This window comes from Rhipicephalus sanguineus, chromosome 2 (genome assembly GCF_013339695.2).
Source record: "Rhipicephalus sanguineus isolate Rsan-2018 chromosome 2, BIME_Rsan_1.4, whole genome shotgun sequence".
Lineage (NCBI taxonomy): Eukaryota > Metazoa > Arthropoda > Arachnida > Ixodida > Ixodidae > Rhipicephalus > Rhipicephalus sanguineus.
The window spans coordinates 97,160,524-97,185,965 of record NC_051177.1 but is presented as its reverse complement, the minus strand read 5'-3'; the positions used below and the strand labels follow the sequence as shown (position 1 = coordinate 97,185,965).

The window sequence follows — 25,442 nt, the reverse complement described above, 5'->3', positions numbered from 1 at the left end:
TGAGGCGGCGTGATCTATTTAAATGTATTGGCTGGCACAGAAGTTAGTGAGTGCTGGATTGTTGCTAATAACTAACGCGCCAAAAGGCAAGAATGACAGAATAAACATACGTAGACTGCTAGAGTAGTAGTGGCTGCATCGTTAATACTGTGGTTAGGAGCTACAATAGAGATACATCCGGCTATCAGTAGGCATGAGCTATTTAATGGTAACGCATTACTTCTGTTGTCGCTATCACCAACGGTTCGTGTACATAAACGTATTTGCTTTCCACACTGCCTTATAACAGCGGGCCGCAGCCGCGACAGGTGCACCACCCCATTGGCCAATGGCAAGACGGCAACTGCTGTTGTTGGTCTACGCGCTATGTCTACGCACGCAGCCATCCGCTGGAAACTAGTGTATAACAGCTGCGCTTTTTTAAAAAATTACACAATTTTCCGCTAAAAGTGACCATGAGGCGATGCGAAGCCGGAGCACTTGCACGATCGCGTTCCGTTGGCGTATTTGGGCATGCTACCGACCTCGGGTATGCTACCGACCTCGCGTCGTGGAACGCGAAGAGGAACGCTACGCGCGTCGTGTGTTCCCTCTAGCCTGGCCGTTAATTCTCACAGGGCGAGCGGGGAACGCGGTCGACAGGCGCGCAAGAGGGGGGCAGCGTAGGCCAGGAGAGAGAGGGGAGGGGACGCGCATGCCCTGGCACTCATCGCGGCGTTGCGCAGGAGATGATTTCGGCATCTCGAGCCCGCGTTTCAGAGGAGAATTGGAGAGGGGGAGGGTAGAGGGGAAGGGAAGACGGAAAGTGAAGACGGAAAGTGAAGATGGGAAGTGGAGAGGAGGTGTGCGGAGAGGGTGTGCGCATGCGGAGTAAGGGTGGTCACGCCGCACACCACCACCACCACCACCACCACCACAACCACCACTACCACCATCGGTTTGCACTGCGCTATAAGATGCTTCACATCTAAAAAATGCACGCATCTCCACGAAGTGAATCATGACAAGTGGGTGAAGCTCTGGGTATCGTATGGGTGAGTAACCGTACATTACTTGAGCTTTGCCCCATATAATGTAAATTGAGTGACATAATGTACACATGAAGAGCCGACGACAAAGCTAGGTCGTAAGGTCCATACTGTCTACTCTGAAGTCGTAGACTAGTATAAAGGGTTTGTGCTTGTAGGTGTTTTATATTGTTCTGTTAAATTTATGATTGATATTAGTCTATTGTTAAAGCTATTGTTAAAACCACGCATCTCCACGAAGTGAATCATGACGAGTGGGCGAGTAGGTGTGTAAGCACGCATACAGGCGCCACACTTACGGACATGCCTCGGCCTTAAAGGGGTCATGAACAACTTTTCCAAGTAATGATCTAATGACCTCAGTATCGGAGTTTACTGCCTCCCGAATCGATTGCCACAAAAATTTCTCGAATCCGTCAAGAATCAACGGAGTTACGGGGGTTTGGCGCACGCTCCCAGCGCTTTCTCTCTTTTCTCGTGCCGACGAGCGCACTGGAAACTAGACAGGGAGGGATGGCACGGGGGAAAGAAGTTACGTCAGCGCGCGTCATGAAACGCGATCGCTCTCCTGCTGTGATTCGCTTGCGCGAGTGCGGCTACCGTGTACTGAGGAGTGCGGCGCCGACAAGTGGCGGCACCCCGCGGCAAGAAGCGCATCTGATTCGAACGCCGCTCTCGATTTACGTCGGCTATCGGCCAATAAGCATGCTATGTCTCTTGCGACGTAAACTGGCAGATCCGCGACGTAAACTGGCAGATCCGCGACGTCAACGTGCAGACGCCCCGCCCACTGACGAGAGTGAGAACCGGCCTCTGTTTGAAAAGAGGGCACCTGAGGAAACGGCAACTTCGCGCTCCGCTTGTGGCCTTTACGCGGCGCGCACGACTGTAATATTTGGCAGAGCATTTCATAGCCGTGTCAGCTTTCCGCAGGATGTGTTTTTTCAACAAGCCCAAGGAGTGCTTCATGACCCCTTTAAGGTTCTTCGCCCCTCGAGGCGATTCACTCTGTGAAGGTGGGTGACTATCTGGCGGTCGTGGAATATCCTTTGGGAGTTGTCTAAGGGGTGCATAATCGTTGACGTTTTTTGCGGCGTTTCCTAGAACGCTGTTTTCAGGCGAAAATGGCATGGCGTCCCCCTTCTAACGTTCGTCAGAATCCTGACTGGCCCCTTAAAAGGCACATCGCGCGACCATCGAAACGCACAAATGCCATGGAATTTTCGCAAATTTACGCGATGTGTACGGATTTCCATGTCGGTATTACATGTTATCACGCCTCCACGAAAATCTGAGAAGCCTTCTTAGAAAGTGGTATGTTTTTACATTTTGTTTTGCAGCGCGGGCACAACGCTTTCATATGGTTCAGTGATATTCACAATCTGCAGGTAGGCTCCGAAATAAATAATTAAAAGAAATTCATTCTGTTCTGTTCATTTATTTCTGTATTTCTCGGGGTTTTTTTGTATAATGTATTAATTTCTTCAGTCACTCCACAGAGGGCGCCAGGGGGTTCCACTTTAATGCTTCAAAGTACATCACCGCTTCCTAGGTGGCGGTGATGTATTTTGGCGGTGATGTATGGCGGTGATGTATTAGGCGTTTTGTTGTAGACACGTACGCACGGCGCAAAATCAAGGAGGTGTGCTATTTAAAGCTCCGCTGTAGAAGAAGGTGGCAGTGCCATTTTGCATCATTTTCATATTTTTCCTTCTCAGAACAAGCCAGACATGTGACTATACGGCACACACATGCATGGCATACGCACTTGTAGGCCTACCGTGCCTTGAAAATATGCGGCCACTTTGTGAGGCATGCACAGCCGAGAACACAAGCGACAGTTCAACAAAAAGTGGCTCGCTTGTCATTTTGTTGCTTTAGTCCCTGCTTTCGTTTGTTTATTCCTTTTTTTTTCAAGCAACGAGTTCGGAGCGCGCAAATGGCGCGTACGAAATGGCGCTTCAAGCGGCGCTTAAGACAAAAAAGGCTGACGCTTTCTCGCTTGTTGCCGGTTGTAGAGGGCCTCCTCTTGATGGCTATTGACAAAGAAAGAGAAACGATCACGTCGCTCGCGTTTTCATAGGCACGAGTGACTTCACTCATCGAAGCGAAGAAAGAACGTCGCATCTCGGCCCTACAATCCTGCGCAAACGTGGCGCAATGCCTGCAATTGCTGAAATTGCTCGGCACGGTCACAGACACACGCGCAAGAAAAACAACGACATCTCATAGAAACTGAAAAGTTGGCATGAGTGCGAATTCGAAAGCGTCCTTTCCATCTCTTCCGGCTAACCTTTTTCTGTTCTCCTAACCCGGCGTCACGCGAAGCACGCGCAAATATACAGGCCTGTAAAGAAACATGTATCTACGTCTTCTCTTGTTCCGGGGTTTTCGTGGCGCAGGAAGGATTGCGTTATCAAGAATCCTTGCTGTGCTGCGAGTACAGGACATACGCTGCGTCGTAAGTTTGGTGTTCACGCTGCAACGTGTTACGTCGACAGCGTTTCCTGAAAACAACTTTCTAAAATTGTGCGCCCTGCTGAGTTCAACAAATTGAGGGACACGCGAGCGAGAGCCGTTCACTCAACGCATTTCTAAAGCATATTAAAGGTAAAAGTTGATGCGTTCACTCTAACACCTATAGTTAAGGAGACACATTGAGTATGGCGACATACTGTAAGACATACAATAAGAAGTAATGCGAATTGAACGATATATTCAGGCGGGTTGTATATATATATATATATATATATATATATATATATATGGTTATTAAATGGTTATTAAAAGTTAAAGTGTTTTTAAAGGTTGATTTATTAAAGGTATTAAATGTATGAAAGGTTGTTAGGTGTTTTTTTATCATCATCATCTTCGTATTCGTTGAGGCCATCAGCCTTTATTTATGTACACTGTATATTGCATTTACAGCGAGACACCAATGGGAGGTGCCATCTATATATGCCTTGACGAACAGTCGGGTGTCGTTAACGACTTTTTTCGGTAATAAAGTTTTACTACTACCACCACCACCGATACTTTCCGAGAAAGCAACATGCAGGCAACGCGTCCGCTGATTTTTGTCGAAATCTTGATTATACCTTGCAGCTATTAGTCAAGTCCTTGGGTTTTATTGCGTCTTTCTCTCGCTGCCTACTGTATATGTCTTTTTGCCCCTTTGTTTCCTTGCGTTCTTCATATCTTTTGCATAAGACTTTCTTCTCCTTTTTTTTTAATTTTTGGATAAGACGACGGTGGTGATAATAATGCTTAATGGTGCAAAGGATTTTCAAATGTCTGGTTATTTTGCAGTGCTATATTATTTCAGATGTAGCCTCGTAATAAGAATCATTAAATAGGTATTAATATCGCACAGACGATAAAAAAGGGAGATGATAAGTACACGCAACGGGCGCAAAGAATCATTATTTATTTGATAGTGAACAACGAAAGCAACCAGAAGGGTTTCTAAGCGAAAATGATAATATATTAGGCAAATGATACGAGATCGTTAACAGAGGCGAGGTTTTTCCACCCGAACGTGGAAGTTGATTGCTCACTTCAGTAGGAAATAAAATCGGAAACACGACTGCACGTAAAAAAAAAATTACGGTAAGTAAATAGTAAAAGTAAAACAGGTAGGCCCTGAAAAGGATGTTTATAAAACAAACGTAAAATCGGTACAAACTTGTATTTTTTTCCGCCTCAGGTTTCTCAAGCTTAATCCCGTGGAGTAGTAAAGCCAACAGAAACCCGAAGACGTTGTGCCCGGTGAGCGTAATTACGGCGTAAACGTACGCTCACCGCCAACGAAGTACGAAGACGCAAGCTGCACTCGCCAGTTCGCCTAACGACGCGATGATGACGGCCATCATAGTTGCATTGTTTGTCACATTGAAAGCGCTCCCCATTCTCCTCAACTGTTCCTTATGATTATGGGGCTGGACGTCATTTGTCCACCGGCGCAAGGGGAGATTAGGTACGAGCTGCTGTGGCGTTCGGCGAACGATGGCGGCGCTGCTGTCGCGTGTGACGCTGTCCCGCAATCAAGTGAGTGGCGGGCACCCAGTTTCCCTACGAACTCGGGACTCGCCTCGTACGTTCGGGTCATTTCACTTGCTGGTGCTGCAATTAGCCTTCTTTTTAATGAGGGCACATTCCTGCTTTGCAGGGACAACTTAGACGTTCTCGGTTTCTTGCAAGGTGTTGTAACGACCCAACTAAGTCACTTTCTTTACTTTATTTTATTTTAGTTTTTTTTTTTGAAGTGGCCTTGCTAAGTCTCTTTCTTTTTTTCTTCTAAGGTGAGACATTTTGATGTCAAAAAAGAACAAAGAAAGACAGAGGACGTGCTGCAATTAGAAGATAGCGTGCTTGGAAAAGTTTTTCCTTCTTCTTCTTCTTCTTTTTTGTTTTGCAAGAAAGAACACGTGCTTGGCACTCTTCAATTATAAACTGCTCCGAATAAGGAAGGAAATTCCGGCCTGCGTACGGCTGCTGCACCTATCTTTAGATTACAGGCTAATTTGAAGATAAGACGCTAAGATTACACGTCTCAGCGTTAGCTCGGAACACTCTTTTATCATAATCACTCTTTCTATGACGACTTAAAAGGGCGAATGTTAGTGCTGCAGGCAGCAATACTTGGAGTGACCTAATGTGTGCTCGCTGCTCAGCCGCAAGCCCTCAGCCGACATTACAGCCGGCATTACGCCTCAGCCATTAAAGCCGAGGTTACCACAAGGAAACCTGTTGCTTTTAAGGATGCGACAGGATGAAATGGTCAGATACAAAAAACTCTACGTGAATCAATCCATGTCACTGTTTCTACCTTGGCGATCGATCTGTTGCCCATTTTTTAACTGCAAAGCTTCTGAAATAAAATAGCGAGGCCCCTTCCTGAAATACTTCACGCAAAAAAAAAAAAAAAGATATTTTGCACCACCTTAGGGTCAAGTGAACTTTGTTGTAAGACAACAAACACTGCGTCGCATGCCGGCTCTTTCATTGGCAGAGCAAAAACACTTTGTCGAGAGGAAGGAAGAAAGTTTACGTTATAACTACGTTCTACGATGCTTAGTCTTTTCTTAATTTTTTTTATATGCCGTTAAGTATCCGCGACGTGGTTCAGTACTCGGAAATTACTTCGACACGCTTGCTTCCAGTAGGAACCTGAAGTTTTCATCAGCTAAGCGCTCATATATTTTCAGACGGACTTATTGCGCAGCGCGGCATTAATGACAATTAAAAAAAAAACAGCTCTTATGTTTGCCACCAATTTATCACTCCGGTAGTTCTAGAAAACATATGCCGAATAATACGTGTGACACCACAATGCAGTGTTATTGAAATGAGAAAGTTCCCTGAAAGTAATATTGACGGAAGCGAGTAAAAAAAATTGCAAACAGTCGCTCATCAGTCTTCAATCCTGCAGCCACGCTTTGTCATCCACATGAGGCATCTTGGCGGAAAATCAGACTATGTTAGGTGGAGGTCCTGTACGCTTTTGCCCTGGTAAGAAAAAGAAACAAACACACACATAGAGAGAAAAGGAGGAAAAGAATGATGGATACCCAGAAGAAAATGTGTGGTATACCACCCTACATAACGGACGACAAAGGACGTAAAAAGATAGAAAATATAGAGAAGAAAAGAAATGTACCGCGACTATACCTTGACACTCGGTCCACACCATCAAGTGTTGTCCCAGTACCACAGTACAAAATCAATTAAATTAATGTGTTTAGTATTGCTTGCCAAAAACGACGATTCTGACACGTGTCATTCTAAAGCATTTCGGATTAATTGTTATCACCACATGATGTTCTTCAACGCGTATCTAAACCTAAGTACACGGGTGTTCTTGCATTTAGCTCTTTTAAAGGTCGGTCGCTTGACCAGTAAGCGAACTTTCGCCGTCGTGCCTGTGTAGCGATGCACCATAGTCGCAGATCAACCAGGGCGTAGGTGCAGTACAGGGTCACTTGTGTACCAAAATGAAAGCCATGTCAAGCTGACAACAGAACATGTCTCTTATTCCTAGAAACTGCAAAAATACTTTGTAATAATGATTGGAACCCTACTTAGCTACAGGTTTGCCAGGTTTCGCTACTTTGCGCCAAACTGGCTAGTTTTTCAGGCTGTTGAAGGGAAAAAAAAGTTGGCTTGGCTACTTGGCTACTTCTTTTCTACTTTTGATACAGATTAGTTATTGTAGTCGAATAATTGATCGAAAGATGTGTATCTCATAATATGCAGCAACTTTAGCAAATATTTGAAGCACTGGTCTTACAACCACGGCACTTAAAACCTTTTCAAGCTTGTCCATCGCCATCGTGAACCCGACGCGGGCGCTTTCATTTCAACCAAATGATGCAAAAGTTTGCATGTTGGAAGCTTCAGCTGGAACGGGAATTGCGGGATTCACAAGTGAGAGCTGTAAATACTTGAAACCAGTCGTCGATTTTTCGACGAATATATAAAACTACAAAAAAATCACAGGGTCGTTTGTGCATTCAGCTGAGACGACTCGAAGGCGAAAGCCATCTTCTTTTTAACGGCGAATCTGTTTAGCAAATCCTTCCTTGTGAGTAGATCGCAGAAAACTATCATCATCTTAACGGGTATGTGCCACAGTGCGGCTGCCTGACAACGAGTGCAAGGAAAGAGAGAGGGAGAGAGAAAGAAAGAGAGAGAGAGAGAAACAAACAGAGAGACGGAAAGAAAGATATAAAGAAGGATAAAGAGAAAAATTCTTGCGGAAAAAATTCTTCACGATTCGAACCCACGTACCCTCGATCCTATGGCGAGCGTCCGAACCACTCGGCTATCCAGGCACGCTAGCGGAGCATAGCATAGCCTTGTATAGTACAGTGTAGCTGGGGTGGGAAAGGGAAGTGAGCCTGATGAGGAGCAATGTGATGTGAGGAGGAGGGGAAGAAGGGGGAGAGAGTAAAGAGTAGTACAGAAAGAACGACAAAGAGATAAATAGAGAGAAAGAAAAAGAAAGACAGAGAGAACATCAACGAAAGAGAAAGAAAGAAGTAGAGACAGAGAAAGAGATAGATAGAAAGAAAGAGGAAGCAAGCATCGCGTCATCTAGCGACCAGATACAGCACCACCTGGTCAAGCCGCGCATGCGCAGTAGCTAAGCCACGCCCACCGACGGAGACATCGCGCGCAACCTCCGCCAACCTGGCTGCTGTTGTGCCTCAGCCCAAATGCCACAATATCACCGACCTTCGAACAGCGAAGGATACGGGGAATCGTGGAGTCTTCTCCCTGCCGGCCCCGACAACCGACCCCAGTCGTCGTTCTCCCGCGCTTCTCAACAAATGAGAGGAACATTCCTGAACGGGATGGAGGGGAGAAACAATGGCGCTCCGCGCACCTGCGGTGTCGACACTCCGACGCTGTGCAGATCTTCTCACCTATCTGGTCTTTTCCTGTGCAGGGGCGTCATAAACGAGCCCCCGATTCCCCGAAAAGGGTCATGTGACCTAGGTGTTAATCACCAACCATCGTCAACTGGACATTGACCTTTGGAAGCACAGGCATAAAGTCCCTAGATTTTTCTCTCTTTTACAGAGGAAGAAATCTAGGGACTTTACACAGACATGCTCTTCATAATGCTCCTGCCAGTGCTGCAGGATTGGTAGAATCCTGGCCACTGCTTGGAGAGGAGAAAGGGGGGGGGGGTGGACCCCTACCTTCCAATTTAATCCTGCGCATCAAAAAGCGCCCGCGCCTGTTCACTGAGGTCGAACGATGTAAATACATGTATATAAGATATTTTCTTTCCTCAACTCGTTGTGATAAATGCTCCGAGTACGACACCCACTCGTGGTCCCACCGGCTACGCTACAGAGTCACAACACTGAGAACTCCCGAGGAGAAAGCCACGCATCCCGAAGCTATGGACGCGTCGGTCGACGGGGAGTACGAGTGCGACGGGTTCATGCTTCGTGGTGCCAAGCTTTGCGCGACTTAGTGCAAACTGCACGCAAGTGCGAACTGCACGCACTTTTTTCTTCTCAGTCAATGTATTAGGGAGCCTACATGAACGGCCGGTCATGTAGGCTCCCTAGATGTATTTATCCTGCCCCGCCACCCTCCGAAAGCTTTGTGCACCTAGCGTGGTTTCGCATTGCCTCCAGGATCGGAGGTACCTCACCTGGTTTTTGCAGTGCCTCCGTGATCAGCCCACCTTTGACCAAGCTACGATGTCATGTGATGACGGTGTAGGCTTATGCCACAGGAGAGAAGGAACGAGACGGCTGAACCAGAAATGACTCCAGCAGGGAACACGAGCCGTGGCTTGAGGCCTTGATGTCGCGCGATCTCCGGTTTTGTTTTCGCCGCCCAAAGGGGGGGGGGGTGCTACAATGGCATTATGTGGCGTTACGTCACATGACGTCAGGCCAGAATTGGTGACGTCATGATGACGTCACATTTTTTTGCAATATGTGACATCATGATTATTTTTTGCGACACTCGTCCCCGACGCCGCAGGACGCGAGACACCGACGGTCAAATTTCGTGTTTGCTCAGGCATATCAGGCTTTCGCCTTTAAAAAAGTGTCCAGCACAAACCATGGGGTGCATCTTGCAAGGAGGGCAGTTAAGCAGCTTGTCCTGCTGATCTCAAACGCAGAAGCCCAGCGAGTTTCCTTATTGGCAGCTTTGACGAAAAGTGGCTTTAAGTAAAGAACGATGGTCTGCTGCTCTCGGTTCTACGGATAAATATGTGACTGCGAATGAGGAACTTGAACAGCTCCAGCTTTGATATCCCCCGGAAATTATTGCCAATATTAACGCAGACATATTACACCTGAACTGCAGCTGCGATTTGAATTCTGTGATAGTGTTCAAGTGTATCTTGTTCTCTCGATTTTAGCCAAGTTTTCAAGATTATCAATATCTGCTGACGCCTTATATAGCCGCTGGCTTTCGAGTATGCGGCAACGAACACGGCGTCCTAAGCGTCTTTCCAGCTCCCAAAATTGAATTTGGCACTTGACTTACACAAAAGGAAGTGTTTTTGAATACGTGGTTGAGACTCAAGGACTGTTGCTTGGTATCTCATTTTGCAGACCATGTATTGCTGAATGCGGCTTTAAATCGCAGTTGGCAGTGAACAGGACAGTCGAAAGCGCTCCGCATCCAAAACGCTCCGCACTAATCGGAATTACAACTCGGACATCCCACGAACTGCTTTCGCAATTTCTTAGGGTTTAGTTCGAACTGCCACTCAGGGATATTAACTGCTCGGACTTCATAAATCACGCAAGAAATGATTGCGAAACTGACTACAGTCCGTGCTTCAATCGAAGCAACTGTGATTTTAAGCACATTCATGCAGCACTCATCTTTATTGTCGCCACAAGGCCATTTCTTCTAGTCCTTTTAAGAAAAATTACGCAAGACACCTTAAGAGAGATCCATTTTAAGGACAGCGCAAGAGGCTAGGTTATTCTGCATGAAATGGTTGATGAAGTCTACAATTTATCCTTTAATATCTGTAATTCTAATTTCCAAGTTTGCATGTTGTATGTAATAACATTTCCCCTTACCTTTCTGCCCCCCTTACCACTTTCCCAGGGTAGGGTAAAAAACCGGAAAATTTCCTTCTGGTTAACCTCCCTGCCTTTCACTTAACCTTTCTCTCTCTCTCTCTCTCGCCTAAAAGCTTTTGCATTTATTCGTGTAAATAAGAATGTTGCCGTTTTTCTCACACGCGCCGGGCTATTTTTGGCTACTTTTACTTCCCTTGGCATAAGTTGGCTACTTTTTGGCTAGTTTTTCTAATTTTTTTGGCTACTTTATCTCGTTTTGACCTGACAACCCTGCAAGTTAGCTCACGGTAACACTGTGAAGAATCAGGTAACTTTTTGCGCCCGCTATCTTAACTTGCGAACTTCAGCTATATAGCGAAAACGCGAGTTCGACCGGCAAACAAAGTCTGCGCACTAAAAACAGTCGCTCGTCCTTGACTTTTTTTAAAAGATAATGTTTTGACATAAACGAACAGATTCGAAACATTAATCACTTATGCCTGATTGAAAGAGTCTGTAACGACTTCAGAAAAAGTTCAGCACTACTGTTTGTGCCCTCGATGCTATCCGAGTTTTAGTAAATCCAGTTAGACCCTGTTTGTCAACCGCTATCGGCGGTCTTCCGTTAGTTCTGTGTAGCAGCGATCGTTGATAGGAAGCCAGTATGGGAAGTAATAATAGACACCAAGGTTCATTACGCATATGAGCCGACCGTTGACAAAAGGTTTGGTCTAGTTACAAGGACGCGTAATCAGCGCCAGTGGCAGAACATGTTTATAGTAGACTAACAAAAGCACGTGTTTGGTTCACCTCCTTCGTTTATCTCTCTCCCTCTGTACTATATAAATGGTAGCGACCGTAACTGGGTCGCCTCGATGGTACTGTGGCTTCTTACGTACTTTCTTTTATTTCTAGGCCATCGCGATAAACGAGGAAGTACAGGAGCTCTTCCTTGCTGGTCATGTAGCGTACCACGTGCACCCTCTTGAAATTATTGATATGGTAAGCCTTTGCACTGCAAAAAATAGTTCCTGCTTAGAGAAAGCTAAACCGTTAATTGGGTTTCGATAAGAATCGCTCACAACATTGGCCCTAAATAAACGTTCGCATTCGGTAAGGTCAACTCTTTGGTTGCTTATCACTTCTTGCAATGTCACGAAAGTGCAGCTATAGCTACGCAGCTCTGACCCCCACTTGGAGATCAACTGCCACGATGCAATGTTTGCCATGTGGGCTTAACCTGTAGCAGTCGATATACAGGCGCTCTAACATGTTTCTGCTCTTGTAGCTATAAAGGTCACAAGGCTGATCCAATGTTCTGTGTAAACAGTATTGAGTATAAAATGCCAGTTGTGTGGTTGAATCATTACGCCTGAATCGCGTATTCTTGGAACGTTTGAATCACGTGGTTCGAAGGCGTTTCCCTCTCACACCTGTGTGTTGCAAGGACAGCCAGAGAAACAAGAGGAATATGTATGTAGAGAGTACAAATTCCCGTAACTCAAGGCGAATTAAGATATCACACGTTTTTCAAAACTAGAACAGAAAGAGTTACATCGGCAGGCTTTTGTGTAACCCCCCTCTCCTCATATTTTTTAGTTTTTCATGTGTTTCACGAGTTTCACACGCACACATACAAACGAGCGTGCATATCTACACGCTCGAACATGCATAAAGGGTGCCTGAACTCCCCATCCCCCGAAAAAAGGTTCTGGCTACTCCTCTGATTTAGAGACACGAAGATTATATACATGTCCTTCTATCCGGAACTGCGCTATAGGCATCCTGTTCACCAAGACCCTTAGCCGTATGCGAGTGGAACAGCGAAAGCTTGGCGAGCACACGACGTTCGGTGCGTTGTCTGTGAGACTGCAGTGCGTAGGAGCACACACAGTTCCGATGAATAGGCCAGCGCAGTTACCGTCTGAAGCTTCGTCAGTCGAAACCTCACGAAACGCGGAACAAGTGTCGAGACGATGGTAATCTCGTCCAAAGGAGTCAGAACGTAAGGAAACGCTGCCGCAAAGCACACGAGCCCATGGATTGAGACAGCGCGTGTTTGCACGTGCCCTAATAAGCTGTTTGCGCATTCAAGATAACTCACAGACAACGTGCGCAATGGTCACTTCATATCTACAAATTTTACATATATGAATAATAACACAATTAAACAAGAATGACGCGCACACCGGTATAAAGATGACACTGTAAGCCATCAACGAGATAACAGGGCTGATTCACACCATTTTAGGCACGCGATGAAAGGTAAATTGCGTGGGGTTGCAAGCAAAATGAACGGGCAGTGCGTTTGAAAAAAAAAAGGATTAATTTAACTGGCTTTATGTGAGCTCGCTAAGCTTCCCACACTACCGGCTTTCGAAAGAAGGCTGGCAACGATGCTGATGCTCTTGCTGGGCAGATGAGATAGGCCGAACGCAACGTCCAAGCGAGGCTCAACGCAAGGCCTCCTGTTCTCCAGCGAGCATCAAGCACGATCGCGCACATGTCCTAAGGCTTCAATGAGGATCTGCTTCGACTTAGGCTGGTTCCGTTGCGTTGTGGGCTTACGTTCAACTCGCACACTGTCGAGAGCGCACGCTGGAGCGTTATAGCATGGCGTTCAACTACCGCGCTGGTTCCAGGTTATTGTGAAGCGGTTGCACGCGCTAAATACGATAGTCCCACTAAAGCTCGTATAATTGGGTGTCGTCACGACGCGCGTGAAATCGCTGGCATCAAAACAAGTAGCTATTACGTGGTACTTCACATAGATGAAACATATTTGAACACGGGGTGTCGCTGAAGCTGCACAGTTTCGACAAGGGGCCGTGTCATCTTCAAGGCGGAAACAGTTGATGCCTTGAAGAGGACAAGACCACTTGTCGCAACATTGGCCCTACCGACTACCCCTGTTCAAATACATTTTATATCTCTTCAAGCTTTTATCTTCTCCTTAACTTCTGCATTGTATGGTACTTCGTAGAAGCTTGCTTACCGTTGCACACTTCTTTTCTTTATTGCCCGTGTTCTTGTTCTGCTTATGATTTTTTGCCGTATAGCAAGCCTGACAAAAAATGAACAGAAAATCATCCTTCATAAATAATGAGCAAAATCTTTTTTTTTTGTTCAAACCTTCACGTTCCCGAGAATTTGGGACACGTGTACGGGCCGCGCCATCTCTGGGCTGCGACTACGCACCCCGTGAAACTCCCATTGGCGACGTTGCACAGTATTCAAACTTTCGTGAGATCCTATAGGAATGGCTTGTGGCACGCTGCTATAATTTTACCTGGATGTCCCAGCACGCCCCTAGCTTATGCAACTTTAAATATATTTCCGTAATTATCTTCGCCTGTTTCCAATTCAGTACGGCGGCACGCGCGGTCGCCGCCGAGGAACGGTGCGATGTGCTCCTGTCTCGAAACGCTTGACATCTTGGCTTGTACTTTCTTGGCTAACTTAGTAATAATCTAATCAACGCTTTACGACTCCTACGCATGTACGAGATTAACATAAGTGACTCCTTCTTTAGGGCAAGAATGAGCACCACAAACAAATAGACGGAATGTGCAGATCCATATGAATAAAACGATGCTCACGCGACTGCGTCTCGTGCCTTCCGATCACCAGGCCGTCCTCCGTGGTCCACGAGGAGACGCTGAGGTATTGTCGCAGCGTGCTGGGAACGTGACAGCGGAATAGCGCCGTGTTGCCTCGTGGCACATAGTCGTCGTGCACGTGTGCTTCGAACTCCTCTAGGATCACTGCAAAAGAGAGGAAAATACGCGTGATGGCTCTTTATGTATCACCTGGAACATCTGTAACCAGGAAGTTTACGTAAACTCGTCAGGAAATGTCGGAGTTCCGCGCGAGATATTCAAACACAAATGCAAAAATCAAAGCAAAAAGTGGCTCCAAAACATCTGATATTAGAAAAGTAATAATTAGAATGCCGGTTCATACAAAACTAAGGCTTCACAAGAAACTTTGAGCTTGATTTTTTTTTTGCAGACTTCGTGCTGACATCATGAAAGCGAAATGAGCAATCACCCTTTGTAACACAAAGCTACAATGAAATACACATGAACTTCTGAGAAAGAAAGCTTCTTAGTGTACAGGTCGCTACTGTTGTGTTGATTAGTGGCGCTCCCATGTGGCTGTGAAGTGTTTGTATGAAGTTGAATAAAGGACAGTTGCTGTTTGGGTTCCCCGTCGATCAGCTGTCCCGCCACGGGCTCCTCAGGCACTCCGCCATATCCTAAGTGCCTGAGGACCCCCCCCCCCTCAAGAACTAACTGCACTAAACATAGTTGACGAGGAAGTTGTCGGGGTACGGGGATCGAACATGGTACCAATAGAGCGACGGCCCCGGCAAGGCGTTTGTCTCGCGTTCGTTCCCCGGAACAGGACGACTTCTGGTTAACTAAGAAGCTTTCTTTCTGAGAGATGCGTATGGATTTCGTTGTATACCTTTGTGCTACAAACGCGTGGTTGTCACTTTTGTTTTTCATAAGCCTTCCGCCACCCCCCTCCCCCTAGTGGCTCGTCTTTGACACGCAGGAGCGTGGTAAGTTGGGCCAGGGCACTGGTTCACGGAGTAACACCTAAAAAAACGGACGGGAACGCAAAAGAGGAGAAAAAAAATTCGGCAGATCCCACGCACTGTGGGAATCGATGTAATGCGAAGCAGCCAGTAAAGAGCTGCATACATCGCCTTTGTCTTTGAGTCAAATGAAATTATTCATGCCATGGCATCTAGTCCACCATATATCGCATGTTTGCCATGCACGCATTCATGCACAATCTAGTGTACACCATGCCAATGAAACGCATATTCTGTATATAAATGCATGACCTGTCGTTTATGTTCATCACGCACTCGTGTCATGCCATACCAATTTTGGTAATATCACGTTAACAAAACGTCCGGAAGCGCACCATGACAGTGGCATGTAAATCATACCGTACATGACATGCATAACATGATTCGCATGTTAAGACCTCTCATTTATGTTCGTCATACAGTCATATCGCGCAATACCAATTTTGGTGTATATCAAAGGAGCGAAATGGCCGCGAGTGCACCATGAGTAGAGCATGTAAATCATGCCATACATGACATGAATATTATGGTTTTTCATGTTACCACCTGTCACTAATGTTCATCATACAGTCTCATCGCGAAATACCAGTTTTGGTGTATATCAAGCTATCGAAACGGCCTCGAATGCACCATGAGCGTGGCATGTAGGACATGACATACATGGCATGCATGTCATAGTTTTCATGTTATCACCTGTTATTCATGTTCTTCATACAGTCACATCGCGCAGTACCAATTTTGGTGCATATCAATCTAGCGAAACGGCCACGAGTGCGCCATGAGCATGGCATGTCGCACATTTCATGCATGTCATGATTTCCATGTTACCACCTCTCATTTACGTTCGTCATACGGTCGCGTCGCGCAATACCAATTTTGGTGTATGTCAAGCAAGCGAAACGGCACGAGTGCGTCATGAGCATGACATGTAAATCATGTCGTGCATGTCACGCATGTCATGATTTTCATGTTACCACGTCTCATTTACCTTCGTCATACAGTCGCTTCGCGCAATACCAATTTTGGTGTACATCGAGCTAGCGAAGCGGCCGCGAATGCATCATGAGCGTGGCAATTAAGTCATGACATACATGACATGCATGTCATAGTTTTCATCTTATCAACTGTCATTCATGTTGTTCATACAGTCACATCGCGCAATACCAATTTTGGTGTACATCAGTCTACTGAAACTGCCGCTAGCGCATCATGAGCGTGGCATGTAAATCAGGTCGTACATGACTTGCATGTCATGATTTACATGCTACCACGTCTCACTTACGTTCATCATACTGTCGTGTCGCGTAACACCAATTTTGGTGTATATCAGGCAAGCGGAACGGACGCCAATGCACCATGAGCGCGGCATGTAAATCATGACATACATGTCATGGATGTCATGGTTTTCATGCTACCACCTGTTATTCATGTTCTTCATAAAGTCACATCGCACAGTACCAATTTTGGTGTATATCAATCTAGTGAAACGGCCGCGAGTGCGCCATGAGCGTGGCATGTATATCATGTCATACATGACATACATATCATGATTTTCATGTTACCACGTGTCAGTTATGTTCGTCATACAGAAATGTCTCGTCATACCAGTTTTCGTATGTATCCCTTCATTTAAACGACCGCGAGCGCCCCGAGACCTTGTCATGTAAATCATGCTGCACATGACATGCGCGTCATGATTTGCATGTTAGGACCTGTCATTATGTTCGTCATGAACTCTTGTCATGCCGCACCAATTTTGGTATATATAAAATTAACGGAACGGCCGCAAGAGCCCAAAGGCCGTGGAATGTGAATCATGCTGTTCATGACATGCTTGTCATTATTTTCATGATATGACCTGTCATTTATGTTCGTGATAAGGCCATGTTATGACACACCAATTTTGGTACACATCCGATTAACGGAACGGCCAGGGAGCCCAAAGGCCGTGGAATGTAAATCATGCTGTTCATGACAAGCGTGTCATGATTTTCATGACACGACCTGTCATTTATGTTCGTAATAAGGCAATGTTATGACACACCAATTTTGGTATACATCCGATTAACGGAACGGCCAGGAGAGCACAAAGTCGTAGGCGGCTAGATAGATAGATAGATAGATAGATAGATAGATAGATAGATAGATAGATAGATAGATAGATAGATAGATAGATAGATAGATAGATAGATAGATACGCTCAAAGTCGCAGAAGTTCGCTAAGAAATGCTTCGCATTTAAAAGCACGAACTGGCGCTGTTTGTGCTTTCTTCTCGTCTTTTGTGTTTTCGTCCATATTGTTTCTTTTGTTTTGGCTTTCGCTGTTACACCAATAACATTTCTGACACGCCGTGGTCTGATCGTAAGTGCATGCGTGGGAGGGGGTTAGACGCTGCCGTAAAACTTCGACCCCCCCCCCCCCTACAATGGAGAACCCTATGCACGCCTACGAATACAGATGTCAGAGAAAGGGAAACGGGAAAGTGAGATCTCAGAGGCTCGATTTCTCGATGTATCAGCGACAAGTATGACGGACCATCAGCAGCATGGTCAGAACTCGAGAAGTTTCGCAAAGAAAACGTTGCTTTAACCCTTTGAGGGTCGAATTTTTTCGCGAAATCCAGTCCAAAAATGTGTAATTTTTTTTATTGCTGAAATAAATTCTTCAGACGATTTTATTTAAGAAAAAAATTGTCTAAAATTTTTTTTCGTGATCGTAAAGTGACAAAAAAATCAGTTTTGTTGCTACATACATATGGTTTATTCGTAGTAAAATCAAGCAGAATCCTAAAAAAAGAAGCTTCACAGTTTTTTATGAATAAAAATTATGCATTGTATTAAACATAGCTCACAAACATACAAAAATAAGCGTACCAGACTACGTTTCCGGTTAAAAACGCTCGTGCTCAAACACTAAAAACTTTTCAGCGTGTGATAGTCTTTGAAGCATGGCTCCCCGCGCACGCGTTTCAGATGTCGCTCCTTGATCGTCATCGGAGTCTGAACTCGTCAAAACTCCTCGTCTGACGAACTGAAATCCAATGAATCAGATTCTGATCGGCAATTGGGGAATAGTCCGCATCGGAAGAATCGCTGCTCGACTCACCGGCAGCAGCGCAACCGACGCGCGCTTCCATAGCGTGAGCGAACTGCGTTAGTGAGCGCACGGAAGAAAACTCTATGGTTCTGCGCCCGTCCGGAAAGCAAAACGAGTGAAAAAGCTACAGTAATACTTCGTCTTATGGCCAACAAGACGTAGTTAGTTTTTCCGAGAACCCAAAACAGGAAACGCAATCACGGCGGCGTCGTTTGTGTAATTTAGCGCCGCGCGGAAACAGATGTAATCGCGCGCCGGGGTGCAATAAATGAGAGAGTAACAAGCGGTCACCCTTTGAGAGATTAGAAACCAAACAGCCATCCGCTCTGCGGGCGCAAGAAGCGAAAACCACCCGAAGGACGAAACCGAAACGAGCCGGACCGCGTGCGCGCGTTCTGATGCGAGACTACAAGCCGCCGCGCCTCTTTGGAAAGAAAACAAAAAAAGACGGAGAGACATTGGCGCATTAAAAAAATTACACGAATTCCCGAAGCGTGGCAGCACATTCCAAGCAAGAGAAAAGGGAGAAGGCGCGCGTTTGAAACCAAACCGCGCCGCGGGCGCTCTCGGTTGCGCAAGCGATAGCCGGCGCGCGGCGCGCCATTTTGCGAAGCATAAAAAAAGCAACAACGGAGAGACATCGGCGCATGAAAAAAATTCCCGAAGCGGGGCAGCACATGCCAAGCAAGAGAAATCATCGAAAAAGGCGCGCACTTTAAACCAGCTGCACCGCGAACGCGCTCGGATGGGCAAGCGATAGGCGGCGCGCCGTTTTGGGAAGCGAAAAAAAATACAACGGAGAGACATCGGCGCATGAAAAAAATTCCACATATTCCCGAAGTGTTGAAGCACAGGCCAAACAAGAGAAATGATCGAAAAGGCGCGCGTTTTAAAAATAAACGCTATGCCGTACATGTACGACGAAAACCCTTTGGTACCAGGAAGCTTCTGCCGTACATGTACGGCGAAAACCCTGAAGGGGTTAAAAATCGTCCCGCTAACTTTTGCAATGTCCACCATCTTCGCCTAAGCACCACTGTCTGCAGTCGGCAAAGAAACTCAGAAAGAAAAAGAAATGTTTCGAATAATCTGATATCATGCATGCACGAATCGATGAGTTTACGAGCCGCTCAAATTGAACCACACGAACTTCTTTCTAACGTGGCTAGTTAACCACTGGCAATCGAACAGACCTTGTCTACTGCACTCTTGTTCAACGTCCTGCCTCGTCCGCTATATGGCTGTCCATTTGTCCCGATTGATTGTCCTGCTCGTTCGCTCCACGCGAAGTAGTAAGGTTAACCGTGCTTTCAAATGTTGTAGTGAAGAACGGCTTTAAACAAAGAGCGCTGCCGATAACGTGCGCCGCGTACCCATCTAAAGCGGGATTTTGTAAGTAGGATTCGCTCTAAAATTTTTATAGCGTGCCGGGAGAGACTACTCCTCAATCATTCCCCCTCTCCCCTCCTTTTTTTAAAGACGACTAGAACGAAAACAACCACAATAGAAGAAAAGACTCGGAGTATAGCGACGTAGTGATCTACAATCTAGTTTCATGGCAAGATGAATGCTCGATTGGAAGCGGCATGCGACACTCATGGATCGGGCTGAGCACACACGCCCAGCGACTCGATGCAACAGCGGCTGTATTGGGCGGACCCAACTGCGCCAGCGCAGTGGAGCGCATCGGAAACCGATCGTACAACGGTGGCGACGACGTGTACCGTGCTTGCCCTTTCAGCAAGCGCTTATTGACTTTGCGATCTCCCGCTTGGCCTGAATCTTGGCTTGCTTACCCTCTGCCGCTGCCGGGAACGCGCTTGATGAGGTATCTCCCGAGGCCGTTCAATGTTTTACGCCACGGTTGACTGCTGGAGCGACCGCTTTGGTTGCTACTCGCGATAAGACCTCCACTTTTGTTCACCGCGAACTATACTTAGCGCGGGGCCATGCCCGAGCTTGGTATTTTCGTTTTTATATCTAGTTGTGACCGTCTAGGCACGCGATCATCGAACGGCCACAGCTTCGTGCTAAAGCGGTCTTCAAGGAGACGTCGTTGGTTGCGGAGCGTCCGAAAAAGAAGTGCCCAAAACTCCTACGCGACGTTGACATCACGCACCCGCTATTTGCTCGGGCTTGCCCCGATTAAACGGGCCACGCAATGGCACTGCGCTTATCTTACACGGAGCTCACTTGCCTGTGTGCTTGAAATGTTCATGGTCACGCCATGCGTTTAATTTGGCAGGCTTTGTTGGGGTCATTCAGGAAGGCAAAGCCGAGCGCAGTGACTGTGATTCGGTGAAAAAGCTGGAGTCATAATAGATTCTAGGTCGCTATCTCGGTAGACAGTTTGTTTTTCTAAAAGATCGTTACGTGCTGGAAGAACGTTTGTGCGTCAGTGTGGCCGTCAGACGGGACCTCAGAACCCTTACTTCACTCTTTCTCGCCCTCGCTTTCCTTTCTCACCCATTGCTAAAGTACACCAGAGTCCTCAAATACCTCTCATGGTCGCGAAACTTCGCCGTCACGCTATGGTGCAGCTTCATACGCTGCGCAAAGCTGCCGTAACGCGGCGCCACTGCGCCACAGGGGGCATCATTCGCATGCCGAAACGATTGCGCGGTGCGGCAAGAGCTGATGATCGTGGTGCTTTCTGTGCATCTGCTGCTTTATTTTTTAGAGAAAGCTGGAGTGTGGGCGTGGGACCACGATGCCGAACACGTTTTGCGCGCCGGAGGGCTGTTTCGTTTGAAGGAGAACAACCAAAAGGCGCGCTTACGTGCACGCGTATGTGCACATGTGCACGAAACACATTGATGCCTCGGATATCATCGTTTCCTGGGATACCAGTTTCAACGGCATAAATGTTGTTCAGAAGTGGCATCGAGTCGGCGAAAAGTGTATAGCTGGCGAGTCATCTCAGTTTCATTTTCTCAGTCATTAGGCTGAGTCATTCAGAAGCAGCCCTTGCAGTAATGATGTATTGATTTCCTGTTAAAACACTTCTCACAGTTTAACAACAAATTGAACGGCCTTGCTGGGTGAACAATCGGCTCTCTGTGCAATTAATAAATCGCGATTTCTTACGTGTGAATGTGGGTGCAACAGCCCAGATGTTTGCCTCCTTTGACAAGTAGCACCACTGGGGCAATATTGCGAGTGCGCAGTATTTGAGTTGAGGCAAATATTAAAAAGTGGAACCTATTAAAGCGTCGAGACTAACGGCGCTCAGCAGGCCACAGCGGTCGCATTTCGCTTGAGGTGAAAAAAAAATAAAAAAAAATTACCTTGTACTTTCATTTGGTCAAAGGCTTTAGATTACGCAAAATGGATATGGAGTCTGCCAGTCCACCATGCCTCATAATCATATGATGATTATGGCACTTCAAATCCAGAATTTTTGTGTCGTTTAGGCTGAAACCACCACGAGCTGCACGTTTTGAGCTGCTGCTCTTTTAGCCCAGGTGCCACGTTTTTACGTGTCAAAAGCCCGATACGATTACGAGACACACCATGGTGGAGAGTTTCGATCACTTGGGGTCCTTTAACAAGCACTGACGTCGCACGGTACACGGGCCTCTAGCATTTCGCATTAATCGAAATGCGACCATCGCGGTTGGAAGGAGTCCGTGTCGATGACGTCATATTGACGCCATATGTGACGTCACACGATTGCGTCTTCAACTGACATCGTCGATGGGTCAGAGGTGAGCCGATCCCGGAGTCAGTGGCACTCCACGTGATGTGCACAAAGCTTCAGTGGAGTCGGGTACGCGTTTCGCCTTGTCAGTAGAGTCTAGGCAATACGGTGGCACGGTCGTTCGTGGCAAGTATGGGTCGACAGGACATTGTTAGCAGCGCGCTTATGAAGGACGCCGAGGAGAGCCGAGACCGGAGCGAGCCCGTCGGCTCCGCTGGTCACCCTTCTCCAAAGAATGGAATGTTTCCAACATTCACTTTCAGCTAGGGAATGCTCGGAAGCACCCTTGTGCATAACTGAAAATAATTGTACAATATGCGCGTCTCAGCCCTTCCTGTAACAACTCAAGCTTCCAATTAAAATCACTGTCCCTCTTTATTACCTTTAATCTCTCATACCGTATGTTTAACCGGTCGCTCCAACGGCTATTGCTTTTATACTATTGCTTTTACAAAGATCAAGCGACCAACCACGAATTTTATCGTGTAACAAAGAGCACAGTTCTTTTCTGCAGTATTACGTTCATCTATTCATCGAACAGCCGTAATCAGGCTAACAAAAATATTCGGGGACCACAGTGTTCAAGAAGAGAAAACAAGAATCAAAGCTAGAAAAAAGTTAATTACAGCCAAATGAATGGAATGAACGCGGAACGTCCAAGAAAACATTGAAACATTGCGGCTATACACAATAACATTATCAATAAATTTTTCTACGTAAATGTCGCTTCAAATTTTTATTAACATTCCAAAAGCGCGCCCCTGTCACGAATTCTTTGTCGAAGGCCACTTGAATATGCCGGGTTAATTAAAGGATCCAGACTGCTGCCGCCGACAAGGCTAATAATTTCATTACGTGTATGCGTGCGTACCTCCTTAATCATATACAAAATACGGTCGCCGTAGCTGACGCAAGAGCTTCGAAAGCGAAGATTCTGCCAATGATTAGCCTTTGTACTTGGACCACCGGGAAACGTTGTTTTGAGTGCCGTCCTGCGTGAAGATAAACTAATAAGCTTGTGACAGCAAGTACAAGCAAATTCGCACGTGCCTTCAGTATTAATATTTTTTTCCTCCGGCATTTCAAGACTTTGGGGCCTTTCGATAAAAAGAGCCTTTTTAATGAAATCAGAACGCAGTGTCTGCTTTTCTTTTTTCTTTTTTTTTTTGTAGCGTTACGTCGGAATAATGTCGTACTATTATTTCATTATTGTTAGCTGTTCTTTTTATTTTATTGAAGGGTCTCGCGGAATAACTGCCAGAGGGCAAGAAAAGGTACGCTCAGACGTCCTTGTAGAATAGACTTGGTGCAAGCTGTAACGAAAGGACCTTTTAAGATTAAAAATACGCCAAGTTGACTGTTCGTGGCATCGCTGACGTTTAATGAGAAGGTCGAGCTAGCTTATTTCTTTTCCTTTTCAGCTCTTGTAGTCGAGACCACGGAAAGGCAAAGACGATTTCGTTGCGTTTAGTTATCAAAAGAAAAGGATCACGGCGGTTGACCAAATAGTTTCCAACCGGTCAGTCGGCGAACCGATCTTTTGGTTCCTTTAGTTGATAGTTCGTCAAAGCGGAAATGACCCGGCACAGTGGTCTAGTGGTTATGGTACTCGACTGCTGACCCGAAGGTTGCGGGATCGAATCCCGACCGCGGCGGCCGCATTTTCGGTGGAGGCAAAAATGCTTGAAGCCCGTACTTAGATTTAGGTGCACTTTAAAGAACCACAGGTAGTAGAAATTTCCGGAGCCCTCCACTACGGCGTCCCTCATAATAACATCGTGGCTTTGGAACGTAAAAATCCAACAATTATTATCAAATCGGAAATGAAGCAGTATTCCTCAGGCGCGAGAGCTCGCCCGCAATGCGGTGTATATAAATACGACTAAAGGGGAGATAAAAGGAAGGTGATAAGCTTTTCCTTCGCTGCACACAGCAGTTATAAGATGGCAAATCGGTTGATAGTCTTCATTAGTGCCACTTCAGTTGAAACATAGCACGGCGTGACATCGGATGGGGCTGGCATAGCGACACGCTTTATACGGAAGAATATTGACGAGGAGCGTTCGTTTGACGGATCTTCACCAATTTCTTCCGACCAGTTCACATAAACTCTCAGGGTCCGTTAGGCACACACCTGAGACGACTGGAAAGTCAAAGCCATCTTTTGCTTCTGCGCCGCCCCTCTCCGAAAGCTCTTTGCACCTAATGGGGTTTTGCATTGCCTCCAGGATCGGAGACACCCCACCTGGTTTTCCACTGCCTGCGTGACGGGCCTACCGTTGACTATAGGCTAAGATTCATGTGATGGCGTCATAATGTGGCTTCACTGTGGCGTCACTATAATGCCATAATGACAATTTCGGTGATTTGTGACGTAACGATGGCGTACATGGTAATGTCAACACGTGATGGTGATTTTTTTTTTTCATAACTCCTCTAGACGCCAACGGGAGATGCCTACGTTGGACGCCGGTGAATCTTCGTGTTTGATGAGGCATCTAAGGCTTTTGCCTTAAAATACTCTAGCTTCACCAACGTCGAAGTACGCGAACCAGAACCGAGAAAAGGAGAAAGAGCAGCGGCAGAGAAAGAAAAGAGAAGGAGCGCAGTACCGCAACGTAAACTTCGTAGCGTCATGTATACCCGCTGGAGGCATATATGTTCTCCCATCTTAACTACCTCGAAAGGCGCGCTGGTTGAACGCTCTGTCCTCTACGGGATTACGCAGCAAAACGGAACGTACACCCGAATGTGCTGTGTTCCACAAGTGTGCGCAATACAGAACACTGTTCTTTTACTACATCAAAGCTCTGTATGTCTCATTTCCAAAGTTTCCGGTTCGTTCGCGGTATTCCACCATTACAGCGATCTATGGTATTGCGCTGTCTTCGGCATTCGCATGCTTGCATCGGGCCCACCCTGTGGATAGTATCGCAGCAGAGCGGGTCTATTCCGGAGTGAGCGTAATGAGAATCACGCGAGATCACACGATGTGCTGCTGATGAATTTTTCCTGCGCTCGCTGGGCTGTGTGTTACGGCGCTGCTGTAGACGCGCGGTGTTTCGACGCACACTGCTCATGAAGCTTGTAAACTGTGCCCACCGTCGTTAAATGCAATTTAGCTCATGGCCCCTCGGCAGTGTGCAGTTTGCAGCCTGATACGATGGCAACTTAGCTGTCACTGGCATTTGGCTATTTGCAATTTTATTAACGCGTGAGGGGCAAACGCGTGAGGGGGAGACAGAAAATTATGTGGGTAGATGAGATTAAGAAGTTTGCAGGTATTACGTGGCAGCAGAAAGCACAGGACCGGGTTGATTGGCGGAACATGGGAGAGGCCTTTGCCCTGCAGTGGGCGTAGACAGGCTAATGATGATGATGATGATGATGATGACGATGATGATGATGATGAATTTTATTAAAGGAAGTTGGTGCCTAGCGCATATTAAATACGAAGCATTTC

The 25,442-nt window shown here is 46.4% G+C and overlaps 1 protein-coding gene across 1 annotated transcript in view; it reads right to left on the bottom strand.

The window, feature by feature from the left end:
• LOC119381770 (Down syndrome cell adhesion molecule-like protein 1) overlaps nt 1-20,497 on the bottom strand; it is a 156,760-nt gene extending 136,263 nt beyond the window's left edge. Inside the window, exons 1-2 of the mRNA XM_037649535.1 lie at nt 20,473-20,497; nt 14,179-14,343 (exon numbers count right to left, since the gene is read on the bottom strand). Coding sequence (XP_037505463.1) covers nt 14,179-14,343; nt 20,473-20,497 — 190 coding nt within the window. The remainder of the gene's footprint in view (nt 1-14,178; nt 14,344-20,472) is intronic.
• Nucleotides 20,498-25,442: the final 4,945 nt, after the last annotated feature.